The sequence below is a fragment of the Podarcis tiliguerta genome (assembly GCF_965153285.1).
Source record: "Podarcis tiliguerta genome assembly, chromosome: 13".
Taxonomy (NCBI): Eukaryota; Metazoa; Chordata; class Lepidosauria; order Squamata; family Lacertidae; genus Podarcis; species Podarcis tiliguerta.
In genome coordinates, this window is record NC_139546.1 from 22927827 (window position 1) to 22945389 (window position 17563).

The 17563-nt window shown below is 47.2% G+C and overlaps 1 protein-coding gene across 13 annotated transcripts in view; it reads left to right on the top strand.

Moving 5' to 3' along the window:
• MLLT6 (MLLT6, PHD finger containing) overlaps positions 1–17563 on the top strand; it is an 86299-nt gene that overhangs the window by 57606 nt on the left and 11130 nt on the right. For 8 of the 13 annotated variants that reach the window (XM_083408526.1, XM_083408533.1, XM_083408530.1 and 5 more), the window contains exons 9-11: positions 8721–8898; positions 9440–10042; positions 17325–17509. In XM_083408526.1, coding sequence (XP_083264652.1) covers positions 8721–8898; positions 9440–10042; positions 17325–17509 — 966 coding nt within the window. The remainder of the gene's footprint in view (positions 1–8720; positions 8899–9439; positions 10043–17324; positions 17510–17563) is intronic. The other 5 variants (XM_083408529.1, XM_083408523.1, XM_083408531.1 and 2 more) reach the window with 1 other exon arrangement.

A 17563-nucleotide genomic window follows, 5' to 3' on the forward strand; every position in this document is an offset into this window, starting at 1 on the left:
TGGACAACAAATTCTTATTGAGTTCAATGTCTTACTTTTTCCCCCCTCAGTCCCTGCAATGAATTATGGGGTCACCATTTCTGGAATGGAGTGTTTTGATGAGGGTGTTCAGGAAAGATTGTTGCTGCTGCTTCTTCGCAGTTTTCTCCCCTTTTCTCTCCCTCCCTCCCTCCCTCCCTCTCTCCCCCTCCCATGTGTTCTCTTGGCTTATACTAGTGCAATTAGACTCTCTCTTTCATCACCCATGGAGTCGCCTGGTTCACGGAGCTGTCTGGAGCTGACATGCTAAGAAGATTATTCTCAAGGTCTCAGTGAAACTTAAAACCTGGCTGCTTAGCTTGGGTTGTAGACAATTAACCCTCTGTTTCCTTTAAATAATAATAAAAAAGAGGGAGAGGGAAGCCCCGTCAGACTTTTATTGCATGAAGACAATGAGGGAGAAGGAAAAGAGTCTCATCAGAGATGAGGCAGCCTGATCCATTTTGGGGAAATTAGGTGAGAAAAGGCCAACACCTTACCCCTCTCCACAAACACATCCATGTAAATAAACGTGGGGCATGGTCCATCAGGCAGTTCTGTACAAGCCCCATTGAAATTGTCATAGAATCATAGAATTGGATGGGACCCTAGGGGTCATCTAGTTCAACCCCCTGCATCGCAGAAAGAGCTGTGCAAGAGTGCAGTAGTTCATTTCACTGCAGCTTAACAATAACAACAACAATTTGTTATTTCTACCCCGATCCATCTGGCTGGGTATCCCCAGCCACTCTGGGCGGCTCCCAACAGAATATTAAAAACATGATAAAACATCAAACATTAAAAACTCCCCTAAACGGGGCTGCCTTCAGATGTCTTTTAAAAGTCAGAGAGTTGATTATTTCCTTGACATCTGATGGGGTGGCCTTCCACAGGGCGGGCGCCACTACCACAACCTCACTTCTTGCAGTGAGGGAACCGCCAGAAGGCCCTCGGAGCTGGACCTCAGCATCCTGCCTAAACGATGGGGGTGGAGACACCCCTTCTGCTTATGCAGAAGAACTTCCTGGTGGATTATGCCCTGTGTTAAATGGTAAGAGAGGTAGGTGCCTTTTAGATTTACCACCTCATGTACCAAATTGGCTTGTGGCCAATGCTGCTTATCTGATCTAAGGAGGTAAGTAGCTTTTTGTGAAAGCAGAACCTCACCACACACACACACACACACACACACACACACACAGACACACACAGCCCTATGCTTTAGTGACTGCCAGCTAAGTATGCAACATCCTATTGTTTTGTTGTCCTGTCTAGCAAAAAAAAACACCAAACCTGTGTTTGAGTGAGGGCTGATCTGACCAGTCTTGGCATGAATGGTTTTAATGATCTTGTGAATAAGGAATGATACTGTGCTCCGATGAATGCAGATTGACGCGTCTGTGGCAAAAGCAATACCTTGAAAACTTGCCAATGAACACAGCAAGGTTTGTGATCTCAAGGCATGTAGTTGGAAGTACAACCTGCCTTCTTGTCTGAAAAAAACCCCAAGCCTGATCTCATCCATCAGCGTCTCAAAAGTGAAGGAGAGAAATGGATTCAGCTTTGGCACCTGCACCTATGGATCCTTCCAAGATGTACAGGAATAAGCCTTCTCCCTGCTAAACTCAATGCTGGAGAAAGGGCAAACATGCAGCCCTTGGCTTCCACAGCCCAGTGCCAACAATGCTGGTTGTCTCCTTTTGATTGGCTGGGAAAGAGAGAGTTGGTGGTACTGTTGCTAAGGCAGCCAAATTTGTATTCTGTGCCAATATGCAAATAAGTAGGTGATTTCAAAGCCTATTAAGCAAAAAATTAGTTCAAGCTTTTACTTTTTAAGCAAACCAATCTGGTGGGAGAGGGAGATTTCCCATCTCATTACTATTTTTATTATTACTGTATTATGGTATTATTTTTCGCAGATTTGCTTCTGTTCCTCACTCGTTTTCTTGTCGCATCTTAGAAAGGGTATCCTAGTGCTGGAAAAGATTAAAAAGAAAAACAGGATGACAAAAACGATTGCTGGGGTTGCAGCATCTCCTACATACAAGGAAAAGCAAAAGTGTTTGGGGTTGTTTAGAAAGGAAGGAGGCAAGATTAAGGTTTATTACATTAAGTGTTTCATAGCCGTGAAGCCCTTTTTTAGCTTCACAGTTGCTGCATGGCACTGAACGTCTTTCGCAGTTTTGAATAACTTTTGAGAGGAATCCTGTATCTTTGAAATAACAAGGATCCACAGTGAGGAGGGTCAAGTTCTGCAGTAAATATAGCTTTTGCCCCCGGACCACTATTCAGAGAAGAGAGAGACCCCTGGAGGAGAAAACAGCCATCCCTGCATTAATCCATTAATCAATAAACCGCTCGGAATCTATAAATGCTAAAGGGAAATACTGAATTTTCCTTCCTTCAGCAGGACCAATAGGTTTTGCATCCACAGGCACTGCCTCCTTTTCTCTTATTGCTGATAACAATAACAAGGCAAGATAGCCTCTTTTACACTTGGGGGAATCCATACCCTGCTTTCTCTCTCCCTGCAATGTAGTTGAATTGAGGTCTCGGTCTACGCATGCGGCAGAATGTGATTACAGATGAGAAATAGCGTTTATGAATGACACAAAGCCCATATTAAAAAAATAATAAGGTAAACCTGATTCTATGATTCTCCCTGCAAATGGAAAATCAGCACATGATTGAGGAGCAAAGTTTTTTGCCTCCCATATTGATTTTCTATTTGCAGGGAGTTTTTAAGCACACAGGAGCTTTTGAAAATGAAAATGGAATCCCCCCCCCCACCTTCCTGAAGTGGTGCAGTCCACTTTGATGCCTTGTTCTGCTACCTAAATCTGCATCCTTTCACTCCTCTACCCCACTCTGGACGCCCACCCCACCCTGGCAGCTGCAGACATTCTGATTACTTGTTGACAGGCATTCAGTACATCGCCACAGATGGAGACCCTCAACATCTGGCTCTCCAAATTGAAAACTTTCTCTCTCTCTCTGCCGTTTGCCCCTCTTGGTTTATGATCCCTCCCCAGCCTCCATAATCCAGGTCAGGAGGCTGTGACGGAGGAAGAAGCATTTTAATTGGATGCTCTCATGCCATAGGCGGAGTTCCCTCTGGGTTTCCTAGTGTCACCAGAGATTGCAGCTGACCTAAATCTTTTGGATATAAAGCAAGTCTGAGAAAGAAATTTTAAGGAGCGCTTTAATTTCCCGACTTGAGAGGTGCTCGCTGTTTGAGCCTGCCTGGAAGTCATATTCCCCTAACTTGAAAGCTCTGTTCCCCATTCTTGGATATTTGTGGGTTAGTCATGAGAAGGAAAATACTCTACACATGCACAGTGGTGCTCTTATCTTCATTATTGTTTCACACATCTCTGGACATCTTCCTTACACTGGAAAAGAACTTCTAGAACTGTTTCCCTAGCTCAATTTTCACCCTTTTTTGACCTTCCATTTGCAGATATAAGAACTGGCTTTCTGGATTAGACCAGGAGTATTTTTAGTCCAGCATGTTGTTTACTGCAGCGACCAACTGGGTGCCTTCGGGAAGCACACAAACAGAGCACTGTTGAGACACATCCTGTTGTGTGTTCCCAACACCTGATAATCTGATATCATTCCTCATGCCATGGAGGTTCAGTTTCACTATTGTAGTTCCTGGCTATCTTCCAGGAAGGAATTGGTCTAATGCATTTCTGTACAATCTATATACAGTATTGCTTTGTATATTTTAGTTGTCTGTATGCACTCATCAGCGATGGCATGTTTTCTACCAGTTGCTTGTATGGGGTTTTCTATGTATTTGCAAATGCTGCTGAATAATGCATCTCATTTCACATTCTGTAAGTGACAACCTTGTTGGGACGCGGGTGGTGCTGTGGTCTAAACCACTGAGCCTCTTGGGCTTGCCGATCCGAAGGTCGGCGGTTCGAATCCCCGCGATGGGGTGAGCTCCCGTTGCTCGGTCCTAGCTCCTGCCAACCTAGCAGTTCGAAAGCACGCCAAAAGTGCAAGTAGATAAATAGGTACAGCTCCGGCAGGAAGGTAAATGGCCCTTCTGTGCGCTGCTGTGGTTTTGGTGTTCCATTGCGCCAGAAGCAGCTTAGTCATGCTGGCCACATGACCCGGAAAAACTGTCTGCGGATGAACGACGGCTCCCTCAGCCTGTAAAGCGAGATGAGCGCCGCAACCCCAGAGTTGTCTGCGACTGGACTTAACTGTCAGGGGTCCTTTACCTTTTTAAGTGACAACCTTATTTTTATGAATAGTATCGTACTGGTGAGAATATAGGCCACACTCCCCCCCCCCCAAAAAAAAATCTGGCTTGTATAAAACTTGAGCGTGGCCTATAAGCATCCTCTTGTTGATAGAGAAGTCGTGATTTAAGAGGTCGCCTGGGTATGTGTGTCTATATATTTGTGTGTGGGGGGGTTATATTTGGACCAGTATAGTAATAATAATTTAGAAAAGGCTTTTAATTTGCAAGGTGATGTACCAACCATATCTTCTTCCTCTTCACAACACCCATACTGACACACTGTTCAGCCATGGAATACCTCTGTAACAGGATACATGTCTTCTCTGTGTTCCTTGTTGAGTAGGCAGATCTTGCTCTGCTATCATTTATTTATTTAAAGTTAAATAATATTTACCCTGCCCTTTAGCTTGAGAAAAAAAAAGGCACCCCGAGCATCTTGGAAAGATCAGTAATAAGATATCCTCTGTCTTCAGGTTTATGGTTTAAAAAATAAGCTACAAAAGGAAAAAAGGGTTTGGGATGGAGGAGGAATATAGCAAACCCAGGCACTAATTCTTAATTACATAGTTTGTATAATGACCTGCTGGGAAGGAAACAGCTTGAGGAGAGTAGAGTCAAAAGTTGCTGGTCTCGCCACAGAGCAGATGGAGTGGCCCTGCTCCTCTCCTCTCCTCTCCTCTCCTCTCCTCTCCTCTCCTCTCCTCTCCTCTCCTCTCCTCTCCTCTCCTCTTCTGCAACATAATGGAGGAACCTGATGGAGCAGAGCTGGTGGTGGAACCAACCTGCTTCCCTTTTCCTCCTCTGCTGTATCCTGATGGTCCTGTTGGCCGAGCAAGGCAAGCTGCTGCAGCTGCACATTTTGGCGGTCAGTTGTCGCATGATTAAGTTTGTTATTTGTACATTTTAGGGTGGGGTGCCCTTTGGATTTTCTGCCTGGGCCACCCCAAAATTGGGACCCATCTCTGTCCACAAGACTCCTGCTGGGTCAAATTAATGGCCAGGAGCTTTTGTGGTCCCTGGGCAAGGAAGAGACTGTCAGGAGCCTCTTAATACTTTCCCTCCCCTTTGCTTCCCTTTTAGTTTGGAAGCCTGCAGGCAGGAGCTGTTCCTACTTCATCATCTGAACCTGCCCTTACAACTGGGCCAGGCAATTTGGTCCGTCTTGCACAGCCTAGATCAGCTTTCACCAACCTGCAGATCAGCTTTGGAGCTGATGAGGGTTGCAGCACAAAACATCCTCAGGGTACTAGGTTGGTGAGAGCTGATCTGGCACAGCATTGCCGACCTCTCCTTGTCATGCTGCTTTTGTGTGTGTTAGATTACTAGTAGCAGCAGCAGTCACAGTATTTAATGGAGAGAAGCATCTGATGAGGTGAGCTCTCACCTGCATCCACTGTAACACTTCTCCCTGACATCCTACTTCTCTTTGTGAAGAGGACCTATGGAAAGATTCAGACATCTGACCAACACAAAGTCTGAAGTTGTACAGCGTAGGCAGTGAACCACTCAAATCTGTGCACCATTCTGGACACAGGAACCCCCCCCCCCATTTTATTCCTTTATTTTGGGCTTGGGTCTGTTTGCTCTGACAAAACAGACAGAAGTCCCCTCTGACAGGCTGTTGCTCTCTTCCCAGCAGCTTCTTGCATTTCGCTCGCAGTTTCACTTTATCCCTTTTGTCTTGTTTGCAGGAGAAGAACCCTCAACTGGGGTTGATTGTTTATTGTTCTTTCCCCCTCCTCCTGCTGTCAGAGTAGTGCTAGTCTAATCCGAGGCGCACAATTCAGCTGCCGCTGGTTGCTTTTTTTTTTAATTCTCTCCTCCCTACTCCACCAGCATCCAGCTTCCTTGCTTCTTCCTCCAGTCTCTGTCATTCCTTGTAGCAGCTCATATCACAAGCCAGAATCTGGGAGATGTTCCTCTGCTTTATGGGACAGATCCTGCCTCCAAGTACAAGGGACGGGAGTGCTGGCTGAAGGTGGCTGTGAATCAGGTATACTCTCTCTCCAGGTGGTAGCTTGTGGCTGTGGGTGCTCTGCTTGTCTTTGTGTCTAAGCTCTCGTTGGTTGACTGTTTGATTGCTCTCTGAATATCGCTGAGAATGTGTCTTGGGAGATTGGAAGAGATTCGCGAGGAGAGAAGAAGGGTGAACTCGCTCGATCTGGGGGTAATGCTGCTAAACGGTTGAAGCAAAGTCAAGGAACTGAGGGTGATCAGCGACAAGTTGGTCTCATACATTGGCTGCCTTTGTTTGAACTTAAATTGAAAAATCTGAACTTCTCACCAGCAGTCCCCTAAAACATCTGGGCTCCTCTACTTAACTGCTTGCTGTTTGAAATTTTAATGAATTTTCCACTCAGGATTCATTTTCTGAGTCAGGTTTTTGCCCAGCATTAATACATTATTATTCACTCCATCACCTTTTGGCCTGACGGATTAAAAGGAAGGCCTTTGATGTGGATTCTGGGTTATTTCCCACCCACGTATGACTTTGTATGTGTTGCGCATGGTTCCAAAATACTTTTGCAGGGAGAGGAGTTGATGGGAGGAAGGAAATTCTTTGGGCTTCTCTTTCAGAGGTGTGGTTAGTGAGGTCAGTGTGTCGGCTGAACCTGCTTGGGATAAGGGTCATTTTTGTGGTTCCTTAGAGGGTTTAGCATAGTTGACTGCTGCTCTTGCATTGCCCCATCTCTTTTCTGCTTCCCCTCCATTTGGCAGATGTGGTTGTCAGAGATCCGCCCCCCCCCCCCCAAGTTCGTAAATCAGAAGGGTTTAACATTTTAACATCCCGGGAGTTGCAGGCCTCCCGCTTTAGATTTTCACCCCTCTCTTTTCCACGTACTTCTGGCACATCTGGAATGCATTTTAACCTCCCAGCTGTTGTACGGTGATAGCTTGATTACACACCGCCGGGGAAATGGAGATTTTTTTAAAGTGTGTATCAAAAGTTTTGCACTGCACACTACTTTTTTCAGGGAAGTCATCTGGGAGAATTTTTGATTGCCCACAGGGGGCCACCCCACAGTCTGGCTAATAATTGCTGCAACCTAAAAAACAAAAAAGCACACACATCAAGTTTCTAGTCCTTACTTTGAAAGCTCTTCAACTTTTGCTTTCCCCCTTAGGCCCTTACAATGACTCGTTGCTCTCAAATGAAGGCTGTGTGCACATGGAAGTTCCAAGTGGATTAAATGCAGCCCGTGTATGTGTTGCTTTTTGCTTTGCCTGCACAATGTGATTCTCATTGTAGTGGCAGCCTTTACTCCCTGTCCACATTTAATTCGTATTTTCCCAGTTTGTAGATAATGCAGTAAAGGGGGGCAGGAAATCTAAGAGAAGATTGCATGTTACCCAAGTGTGGACATACTGAAGCACATTGTGTAGACAGGAAGTGGGTTTTTCATGTGTGGGGTGACCTTTTGCTGGGTATCATCTATGCCCACATCCTCTGCTTCTGTAGGTGAGGCACTGCTTGCTGGACTGCTAGAGAGGCTGGGTCTGACCTACTTTTTTTTAAAAAACAACTTGCTGTTTTGTGCAAGTCTGGTATATCAGAAAACTTGTGTTTCAGAAATAAAAATAAATAATTGGGCACCTCATATTTCTGGAAGTCAGCTGTGTACTTCTTGTACCAACTCTGATGGTTGAATGCTTATCATTAAATTATCTTCCTAATGATACTGTATTTTATTGTATTACAGTGGTACCTCGGGTTACATATGCTTCAGGTTACACACTCCGCTAACCCAGAAATAGTGCTTCAGGTTAAGAACTTTGCTTCAGGATGAGAACAGAAATCGTGCTCCGGCAGCGCGGCAGCAGCAGGAGGACCCATTAGCTAAAGTGGTGCTTCAGGTTAAGAACAGTTTCAGGTTAAGTACGGACCTCCGGAACGAATGAAGTACTTAACCCGAGGTACCACTGTATTCTGAAAAAGACTGGTGTTACGAGTCATTAGACCTAAGAAGTAGCAACTTTTCCTAAATGTATCCACAATTTTGGCGACTAGCATAATTGAACGATGTCACTAAGGGCAACCAACTTGAATGGCTTTAAATAATAATAATAATTCATTGAGGATAAGTCTTATCATTGGCTACTAACCCTGATGGTTATGTTGGAGGCAGCAATGTTTCAGTTTCTGGAAACCTCTGGAGGGGAGAGCGCTGTTGCACTCAGGTTATGCTCAGAGGTTTCCCATAGGCATCTGTTTGGCCTCTGTGGAAGCGGGACCCTGGAATAGATGGGCCACTGAACAAGATGGACCACTGACTGGCCTGATGTTCTTAACAAGAATTTTAGGGTTTGAGCACCAAAGATTCCTGACAGTAGTAGCACGTTCCAAAAATGTCCCAAATTCACATGTATTAGGTGTGATGTATTCAAGACAATGTCAGCTCAATGTCTCAAATCTCTCTCTCCTTATCTCATGTGTCCATTTCAGCAGACTTCCACCAACCACCACGAGAGCAGTAAAGAAACCGCAGAGGTCATTCGGTCGGAAGTGAAAGGCAAGAAGTCTTCAAGCCATGGCACCAGCCACAAGGCCAAGAAGTCAGGAAGTGGGAAAAGCTCGACGGGTTTTGGCACATCCTCTTCCAGTGGGACATTTCCACCTGCAGGTGAAGCATGGGAAGGAACTGGGAGCCAGTAGGGTCAGCCATGACAGCGGGCTTCGGTCCATTAATATCAGTGAGTCTGTTATGAATAGAGCTTAGGTGGATGCAACCTGATGGTAACTAGCCGTATGAATGTAAGTGCATGTAATTAGACATGCTAAGTGTTCTTTTCAGTTGATGCATGTGGGGGGGGGGTCCCCAGATGTTTTTTGGACTGCAAGTGCCATCAGCCCCCAGCCCACACCGCCAGTGGTCAGGGATGATAGGAATTGTAGCCCAACACCATCCAGAAGGAACCACGTTGTCCACCTGGTGGGTTTTGCCTTTTTGATTGCAGTCTTCGTCAACCATCCAGCAAGTGAGAAGAGCATCTAGTTTTTTTCAACTGTGAGCAGTGAGGCTTTCTCCAGTGGTGCCTTCTGCACCTTTAGGCATTTTGCAAGCAAACAAATGAACACATAGACTTAGATCTGTGACAGCTATAGCTCTGATGCCTCATCTTTGCCTGCTTAAGGTTTCAAGATTTCCCTTGATCCCCTTCCAGGTACCTCATGCAGCTCCTTGCCCTTCTCCCAGGACTTTGTAACCTTCCCAAAGCTGGAGCAGCAGCAGCAGCAGCCAGAGGAAGAGAAATACCGCAAGCCTGTCTCTTCCTCCTCGTCTTCCGCTCATTGCTCCCCGTTGTACGAAGGGCAGAAAAGCGACGTCTTTGAGCAAAAGGTGATCTTCTCGGGTTTCGGCTCCATCATGCGCTTCTCCACTTCGGCCGTCAGCCAGCAGAGGGGGCATGACGCTTCCCCCGTGGACTACAAGGCCTCCAACTCTATTGGGGGCACCTCTGGCGGGAGTGGTGGCAGCAGCAGCGGCAGCCACAAACGGATGCCGTCCCTCAACGTTGAGGAAGGAGAAGTCCTGAAGGAAAAAAAGCACAAGGCCAGCAAGAAAAGCAAACATGGGCCAGGGAGGCCCAAAGGGAGCAAGAACAAGGAAGTCCCGGGCGCCCAGCTGGTTGGATCCACAGCTACGTCGTCTTCACCCTTCTCCGGGGGGTCCCTGGTCAGCTCCAGCATCGGAGGGTCCTCTCGGTCTTTCAGCCATGCAGCCGCCCTTCCGAGCCTCAGTATGGAATCTCCGCTTCTGGGATCAGGTAGATACCACAGCCTCTAGGCAGGATGCTGCATATCCTATTGGTTTTGGCTTCTGGTGCAGAGTTCTGAGGATCTCAGCTTGAAAAAACAAAACAAAAGAAACCAAGAGTGAAGGCAGGTATTTACGTCTATCCATCTAGAGAAATAAGGGACGTGGATGGCACTGTGGGTTAAACCACAGAGCCCAGGACTTGCCGATCAGAAGGTCGGCGGTTCGAATCCCCACAACGGGGTGAGCTCCTGTTGCTCGGTCCTTGCTCCTGCCAACCTAGCAGTTCGAAAGCACGTCAAAGTGCAAGTAGATAAATAGGTACCACTCCGGCGGGAAGGTAAACAGTGTTTCCATGTGCTGCTCTGGTTCGCCAGAAGCGGCTTAGTCATGCTGGCCACATGACCTGGAAGCGGTACGCCGGCTCCCTCGGCCAATAAAGTGAAATGAGCGCCGCAACCCCAGAGTTGACCACGACTGGACCTAATGGTCAGGGGCCCCCTTTACCTTTACCTATCTAGAGAACTATGAAGTGGTCGCAGTGGGTTCTTTACCCACAGGGCGAACCTGACCTTGCAACTCTGTAAAATGCAATCAAACACACAAGCAAGTTGAACACCCTCGGTCTCGCCTCTGCCATCATGTGTCAGATGAGCTGTCTGCTTTTATAGGCAAATCTGTATGTGTGTGTTGGAGATGACACGCATGCTAGCCAGTAGGCAGTCGTCGCAGTCCAAATATAACCCGTGCCAGAGAAGCTGTGATAAAAAGTTGCAGAACTTCTCATTCCCCCATCGCCATCGGTGTTCACTGCAGTGCTGGGGAAATTTGTGTGTGTTTTGAGGGTAGCAAAGGTGCTATCAACCCTAAGTTTCCAGTCGCCCTTCCAGGATAAGGTTTGCAACGTGGATAGTAATACTGAGAGAACGGGATACTAGACTAGATTGACCTTTGGTCTAATACAGAAGGGCTCTCCTTACCTTGCGATATCTCAGGCTTTAAAAAACAGTGTTTCCCAAACTTGGGTCTCCAGCTGTTTTGGGACTACAACTCCTATCATCCCTAGGTGGCAGGACCAGTGGTCAGGGATAATGGGAATTATAGTCCGAGAACAGCTGGAGACCCGAGTTTGGGAAACACTGCTTTAAAAGACACATTCATGAAGGACAGGGCCATCAGTGGCTGCCAACTGTGATGGATGTGTTCTGCATCTACTGTTGAAGGCAGTATGCCTCTGTAGACCTGTTGCTGGGAATCAGAACTGAGGAATAGTGCTATCGTACTTAGGTCTGGTTGGCTTTTATGAGAACAAGATGTTGGGCTAGCTGGCCCTTCTGTTTGATCCAGGAAGGCTCTTCTTATGTTCTTACCTGGTGAAATCTCAGAGCCGCTTCCTGCGCTGTTTGTGGCAAGGCACCCGTGATGTGTGTCAGTGTGATTTCTTCTGCGAGTGCAACAAGCCAGCAAACCACAGCGCATCTCAACTTCCTGAGCCAGGTGCTTGCAGCAGAAAAGATGTTTGCACTGCTAGTCTCAAAAGCCAGAAGGCTGCTGAACCACAAGCAGGACTTCCAGGAGCTAGGAGGGTGGTCCTTCTGAGCTCTGTGCTGTTCCTTGAACCCTCTTCTCGGTTAAAAGAAACGGAATCTGTTTTGCAGCACTTGTGCAATGGTGGAAATGTGTATAGAAACATAGCCTAGAGTCGGGTATGTCCTTGTAAAATGAGGGGTTTGTTTTTCTTTGCCCCAGAGATATGCTTGTTCTTCCCCGAGTCCTTCAGTGTTACTCCAGTTGTGCTTTCAGGCAGTAGCTGCGTCGGTTGTTGCTCACTTGTATTGCGGACTCTTTGTATCTAGATCATGTCAGCCTTTGTCTATTCCTTTATTCCAGGTGTGGAGAAGACTTGGCCTTCTGAATATTGCTGGATATTGCTGAACTACAACTAAAAATCAGCATGTGTGTCCAGTGGCCAGGAATGATAGAATTGTGGTTCAGCAACATCTGGGGGAGGTTCCCCATACTTGAGAGGGTGGTTTTTAAAAACACTTTCCCCTGTGCTGTGAAACCCACAAAAAAACCCCTCCCCAAGCTGCTGCTTGATTTGGAAGGGAGGCTGTCATTGACACCAGTGGCAGCATCTTTCCCATGCCAAATAGCAGCTGGGGAGGGTGATTTTTGTAGCAACCGTGTAGGTTGGTGAAAAATAAAACAGGGCTCTTACACCTTTAATAGTTATCAGTGGAGACTGAACCACCAGGGCAAATGGGGCACAACCCCACCTGCCTCAGCCAACTCCCATCTGTCTGCGTTCTTACTTACATCCACTGGGGGGGGGGGGTTCCTGCTCGCAGCAGCTTTGTCTTGTCTCCATAGTCTTGCAGCAAGGAGGAAGATTGGAGCAAAACTCTTAATTCATTGGCTTTGCCTGCCATTGACTCTGGCGCCACCTACTGCTGGCCTCCTTCCCTCCCACTCTTAACTGGTTGGGCACTGATACTTATGCCGGAGAGGGGATTTCAGCAGATGTTGTTCGGCATGCATTCTGCAGCTGCTGAAATTCTCTTCTAAGCAAGTATTAAAGGTGCGGGAGCCTCACTTGCCCATGGTCACTCTAGGGTGACCTTTCTCAGCTTTGGTGCCCCAGATGTCATTGGACTACAACTCCCATCCCTGACCGCTGGTCCTGCTAGCTAGGGACGATTGAGAAAGGCTGCTCTAGGGCCACAGGCTTATTTTTCTCCATGTCCCAATCCCGATTCTACAGCCTCCCCACCCTGTGATGAACGCTGCACACAAACTAGGGCTAATGCACATGACTGTGGTGCCCACATCCCAAGCCACATCCTTGTGGCAGAGCAGCCCGGCTTCCAAGCATCCCGGCATTGTGGCAGAGTGGAATCGCAACACCTGCACTTCATTTCCTTGCCAAGTAGCGATCCCATTACATGCTGAAGGACATTCCCCAAAGTGCTTCGTCAACACACCCATTGTGTGCATGTTTGAGACTGCTGGGAAGCTAGGCACTGTAAAAAAAAACCTTCAAAAACCCCACCAGCAACACCTTCCTGGCAGTGACACTAATGGCAAAGAAGGGGCAGCATCAGCAAAAAAGGGTTAAAAGGGGAAGGAAGAGGGAGGCCTGACCTGGGCACAGCTGATTTGGCATGCTCTCATCTCTGTGCCAGCTTGCTATTCAGGTCACATGGACAGATGAGAGGGTGGAAGGGGAGGCGTAGCTGCGCTGCGTGTCATTCCCTGGTGACGGCCTTTTGCTCTCATTGCTTTGGGGCAGGGGAGGGGCCTGCGGAGTGGAAGAGAAAGAGAAACCAGGATGCAATTATTTCTCAGGGAGGAGCTGCTGCAAGCCACACACGCCTACCCATAATCGTAACCTCAGGCCATACGGATTTTCCTCCCCTGTTTCCCTCACTCCCTTGAGTTCAAAGGAAACAGCCTTTTCGCGTGAGGTGGGTCTGCCTGTCAACCCGTAATCCAGGCCTACTAAGAGCGAATTTTTCCTCACACAGCTGCAGCCAGCACCAGCTCCCTGATGAACTTCTTGCGATAGGCGTGCTTGCAAACGTGCTTTTTTTTGTTGTTGTTGCGTTCACACATTACATTTTCGGTGGCCAACAGAGATGTTGCAAGTGCGCACTTAGCAGGTGCGAGTGTCTAAACCAGAGCTTTCCAAACTTTTCATGTTGATGGCACACTTTTTAGACACGTATCATCTTGCGACATAGTAATTCAGTTTTACTAGCAAACCGGAGGTTAAGCTAACCCCTTACCAGCCCCGGGAGGAGTGTTCACGTGACACACCTACACACTCTAGCCGACACACTAACATATTGCAACACACTGTTTGGAAAGCTCTGGTCTAAAGAGTGTCCCTTAAGAGTGCCGGCGGTATCATCTTAAATGGAAGTGAAGATACCAGCAGATACCTAAGGTAAAGGTAAAGGGACCCCTGACCATTAGGTCCAGTCGTGACCGACTCGGGTTGCGGCGCTCATCTTGCTTTATTGGCCGAGGGAGCCGGTGTTTGTCCGCAGACAGCTTCCGGGTCATGTGGCCAGCATGACTAAGCCGCTTCTGGAGAACCAGAGCAGTGCATGGAAACGCCTTTTACATTGGTAGGCAATAAGTGGAAAGAGAAGGTTCCTAAGGGTTTCCTAGATTTTGCCCTCCCACCCAAGGCTATTGCTACAGGCTGCTTCAGCCTCATGTGGCTCAAAGGTGTGAGGGACGTGCTGCAAGGATATTCCTAGGTGGAATGTGCTAACACCTGGGAGATCTCTGAAGCATGCACCAATGTCAAACATGTTTTTAGACACTTATGTTTCTAGCATGGACAATTTGGGTACATGGTGCATAAAAGTGGCCATCACAGGAAACCCTGGGATCCACCTCGTTCTTTGAGTGAATTTGAATCAGTTGGATGAGTGGAATTGTGCATGTGTAATTTATTACTAAGGAATTTAGAGAGGGGCAGGTCAAATTTAGAACTCTCTTCAAGCAAGTGACTATCTCTCAAGCCTTGAGGACTGCAGACATGATACTAACTATAGTTTAGGGATTGTAAACGGACACATAGATGCCTCCTTTCCCTTGATCTGTGTTCTCAAGCGCATGCAACGGTTGACAACTTTAGTTAAAATTAAGCTGGCAAAACTTAATTTTGAAAAGCACTAAAAGCTGTCAGCATCTGAATAACATTTTTGGTAATGTTTCCAAATAGAACAGTTTTTGCCCGGGTCCCATTAATTATCAGAGCTCACCTTTTGTCCAGACTTCTGCATTACAATAATAGTACAACTTAAATAGTTTTTAATAGAGTTTTTGAATATTCAGGTTTTCCAACACATCACATACACTATTTTGTAGTCCTTACAGCAGCCCTATAAAGTAGGCCAGGATGCAGCCCAATAGTTCAAAGTGTGCTTTGGCTGTATATTGTTGGGTTGAATGATGTGCATGCCAACCTCCTGGTTTGCAAAAAGAATAATAGAAGTGTAGAGTTAGAAGGGACCATGAGGATCATCTAGTCCAACCCTCTGCAATGTAGGCTTTTTTTTTGCCCAACATGGGGCTTGAACCCACAACCCGGGGATTAAGAATCTCATACTCTACCAACTGAGCTATCCGGGGGCACCAGGGCTGAAACTATCATGCAATGTAATCCTATGTGTATTTACTCAGAAATAAGTCTCCCTGTGTTCTGTGGGGCTTACACGTGGTAAGCACGTTTCGGATTGTAGCCTGCATCTCAAGGCACAAGACCTGAGATGCCAATCCCTGACTCCACCCCAGGAACTCACACAAAAAAAGCAAAATTTAAGGACTGGCTGCTGGGTTGGGTGGGTGTGAAACTGACTAAGAATTACCCCTCATTTTGACTTGAGGCTACTCAGTTTCAGCTTCCCACCCAACCTGCAAGGAAGTCCCCTTTTGGCAGACTGAGCTAGTATTACAGTGAAGATTTATGTATGGGGTCTGGTGGGGAGGAAAACAGAGCTTGCAGTGAATTCTTCAGCCGCAGTATGAGCCTGGCTTTCTCTCAGCACCACAACTGAATTGGCAGACATGCATAGCAGTGAATCAGCTCTAGGCTAGGTTGTCATTTATGGCTCTCTGGCCATGGTTCACGCCAGAATGTAGTTCTTTTTCTAAAACAAAAACAACACAAAAAACCCCCCCAGCACTACAGAAATGTTATCCACTGTTTTGTTTTTGTTTTTAAAGGGTAATGGTGGTGGAATTGTAGAATCCTAGAATTTCCATTTACAAGAAAGGAGATTCTGACTAAACATCAGGAAGAACATTCTGAGAGCAAGAGCTGTTTGACAGTGGAGTGGTCCTCCTCAGGAGGTTGTGAACTCTCCTTCCTTGGAGGTTTTTAAGCAGAGGTTGGATGGCCATCTGTCACGGGCGCTTTAGTTGAGATTCCTGCATTGCAAGGGGGTTGGGCTAGATGACCCTTGGGGTCCCTTCCAACTCTACAACTCTATGAGTCTGTTCCACTGTCAAACAGCTCTTATAATATTATTTTTAGTCAGCTGTTAGAAAACACTTCCTGGTGTTTATGCAAAACTACTCTGGGGGTGGAGGAAAGGCTGTTGGTGATGTCAGAGGAGGCCAGCCATGCTGTATACAGCGTGCTTCTGGGAACTGTTTAGTTCTGAGATTGATTCTGGAGAGAAATGGTTCCATTTGGGTTAGATGTAATGAGGACATTTCCAGATCAGACTCATTGGTCTACAAACCTAACATCTGTCTTTGCCCTTAGAGTCACCAAAGGAACTGGGCATTGAAGGCAGGAAATTATAATTAATAATTAATATAATTATATTATATTAATTAGATTATATTAATATAATTATAATTAAGTCATCAGTAATCTAATGAATACTGTCCAGAGGGTTTCTGTCCATTCCAGGAAGCACTCCAGACCACATTGGTCTGAGTAACTGGGGAAAACAATGTCATTTCCAGGATCAAAACATTGCAATTTACAGGCCCGTCTTACCCATTGAGGCTAGTGGTGCGGGGCGCCAAGTTCTGGAGTGTGCCACGCAAAAGTCCAGGGAACACCGAACAAGCGCGCTGAGTGAGCGAGGGTGCGTGCACCACTCCCGCCAAGCGTCGGCTCGGTTTTTTCCCTTTTAGCCTTCTGGCGCCCCGCAGAATTCAGCGGGGCGCCAGAAGGCTAAAAGGGAAAAAACTGAGCCGATGTTCAGCAGGAGCAGTGCATGCACCCTCACTCAGCGCAAGCCCGTTCACTTGGTGTGCTGCCTGCCGTGGCCACCGCGGCACGAAGCAGCCAGCTGAGCCAGGAGGCGCCACGTCCAGCCTCTGCCTCTTTCCCGCCGGAGGAGCCGCTCTCCAGCCACTGCCTGCCTCCTCCAGCCCTAAACAAAGGTCAACTCTGGGAAAGGGTGGGGCTCCGGAAAGGGTGGGGCTCCGGCCCTGGCAGTTTATTGGCTGAGAGAATGCCTTATCTGGATCCCACATATCAGGCAAGTAACAGAGGTGCATTTGTTGTGCTGTGTGCTATGCTGTGCACTGGAAAAACCCTCAGCCACAGTTGGTCCAATTCTCTAAAATGGGAACAATACTGGTGTGCCCTAAAGGGATTGTTTTGGGAAGATGCAGGAGGAAAGGAAAGGTTGTCAAACCATCCTGAGAGAGAGGAGCAGAAGCAACATGGGAATTCGAAACAAGCAGCTATAGACATCCTTTTCCTTGGTGCCTGGCCATCTCTTTTCAAGTCTTGCTTTCATTTCTTCCTGCAGGGATCTATACAAGCAACAAAGATCCAATTTCGCACGGAGGTGGGGTGCTCCGGACAGTGTGTAGCACTCCTCTCTCCTCCAGCCTCCTGGCTCATCAAGGCACTTCGTCGCTTCCCCAGCTCACCCGCTCTCCCTTCGCTAGCGCCATCCCAACCGCCTCTTCTTCCTCCGTCTCCACAACCCAGGTAAGCACTTCAAGCATCAGTGCTCTAAGTCATTTCTGTGCACTGAGGGGGGGT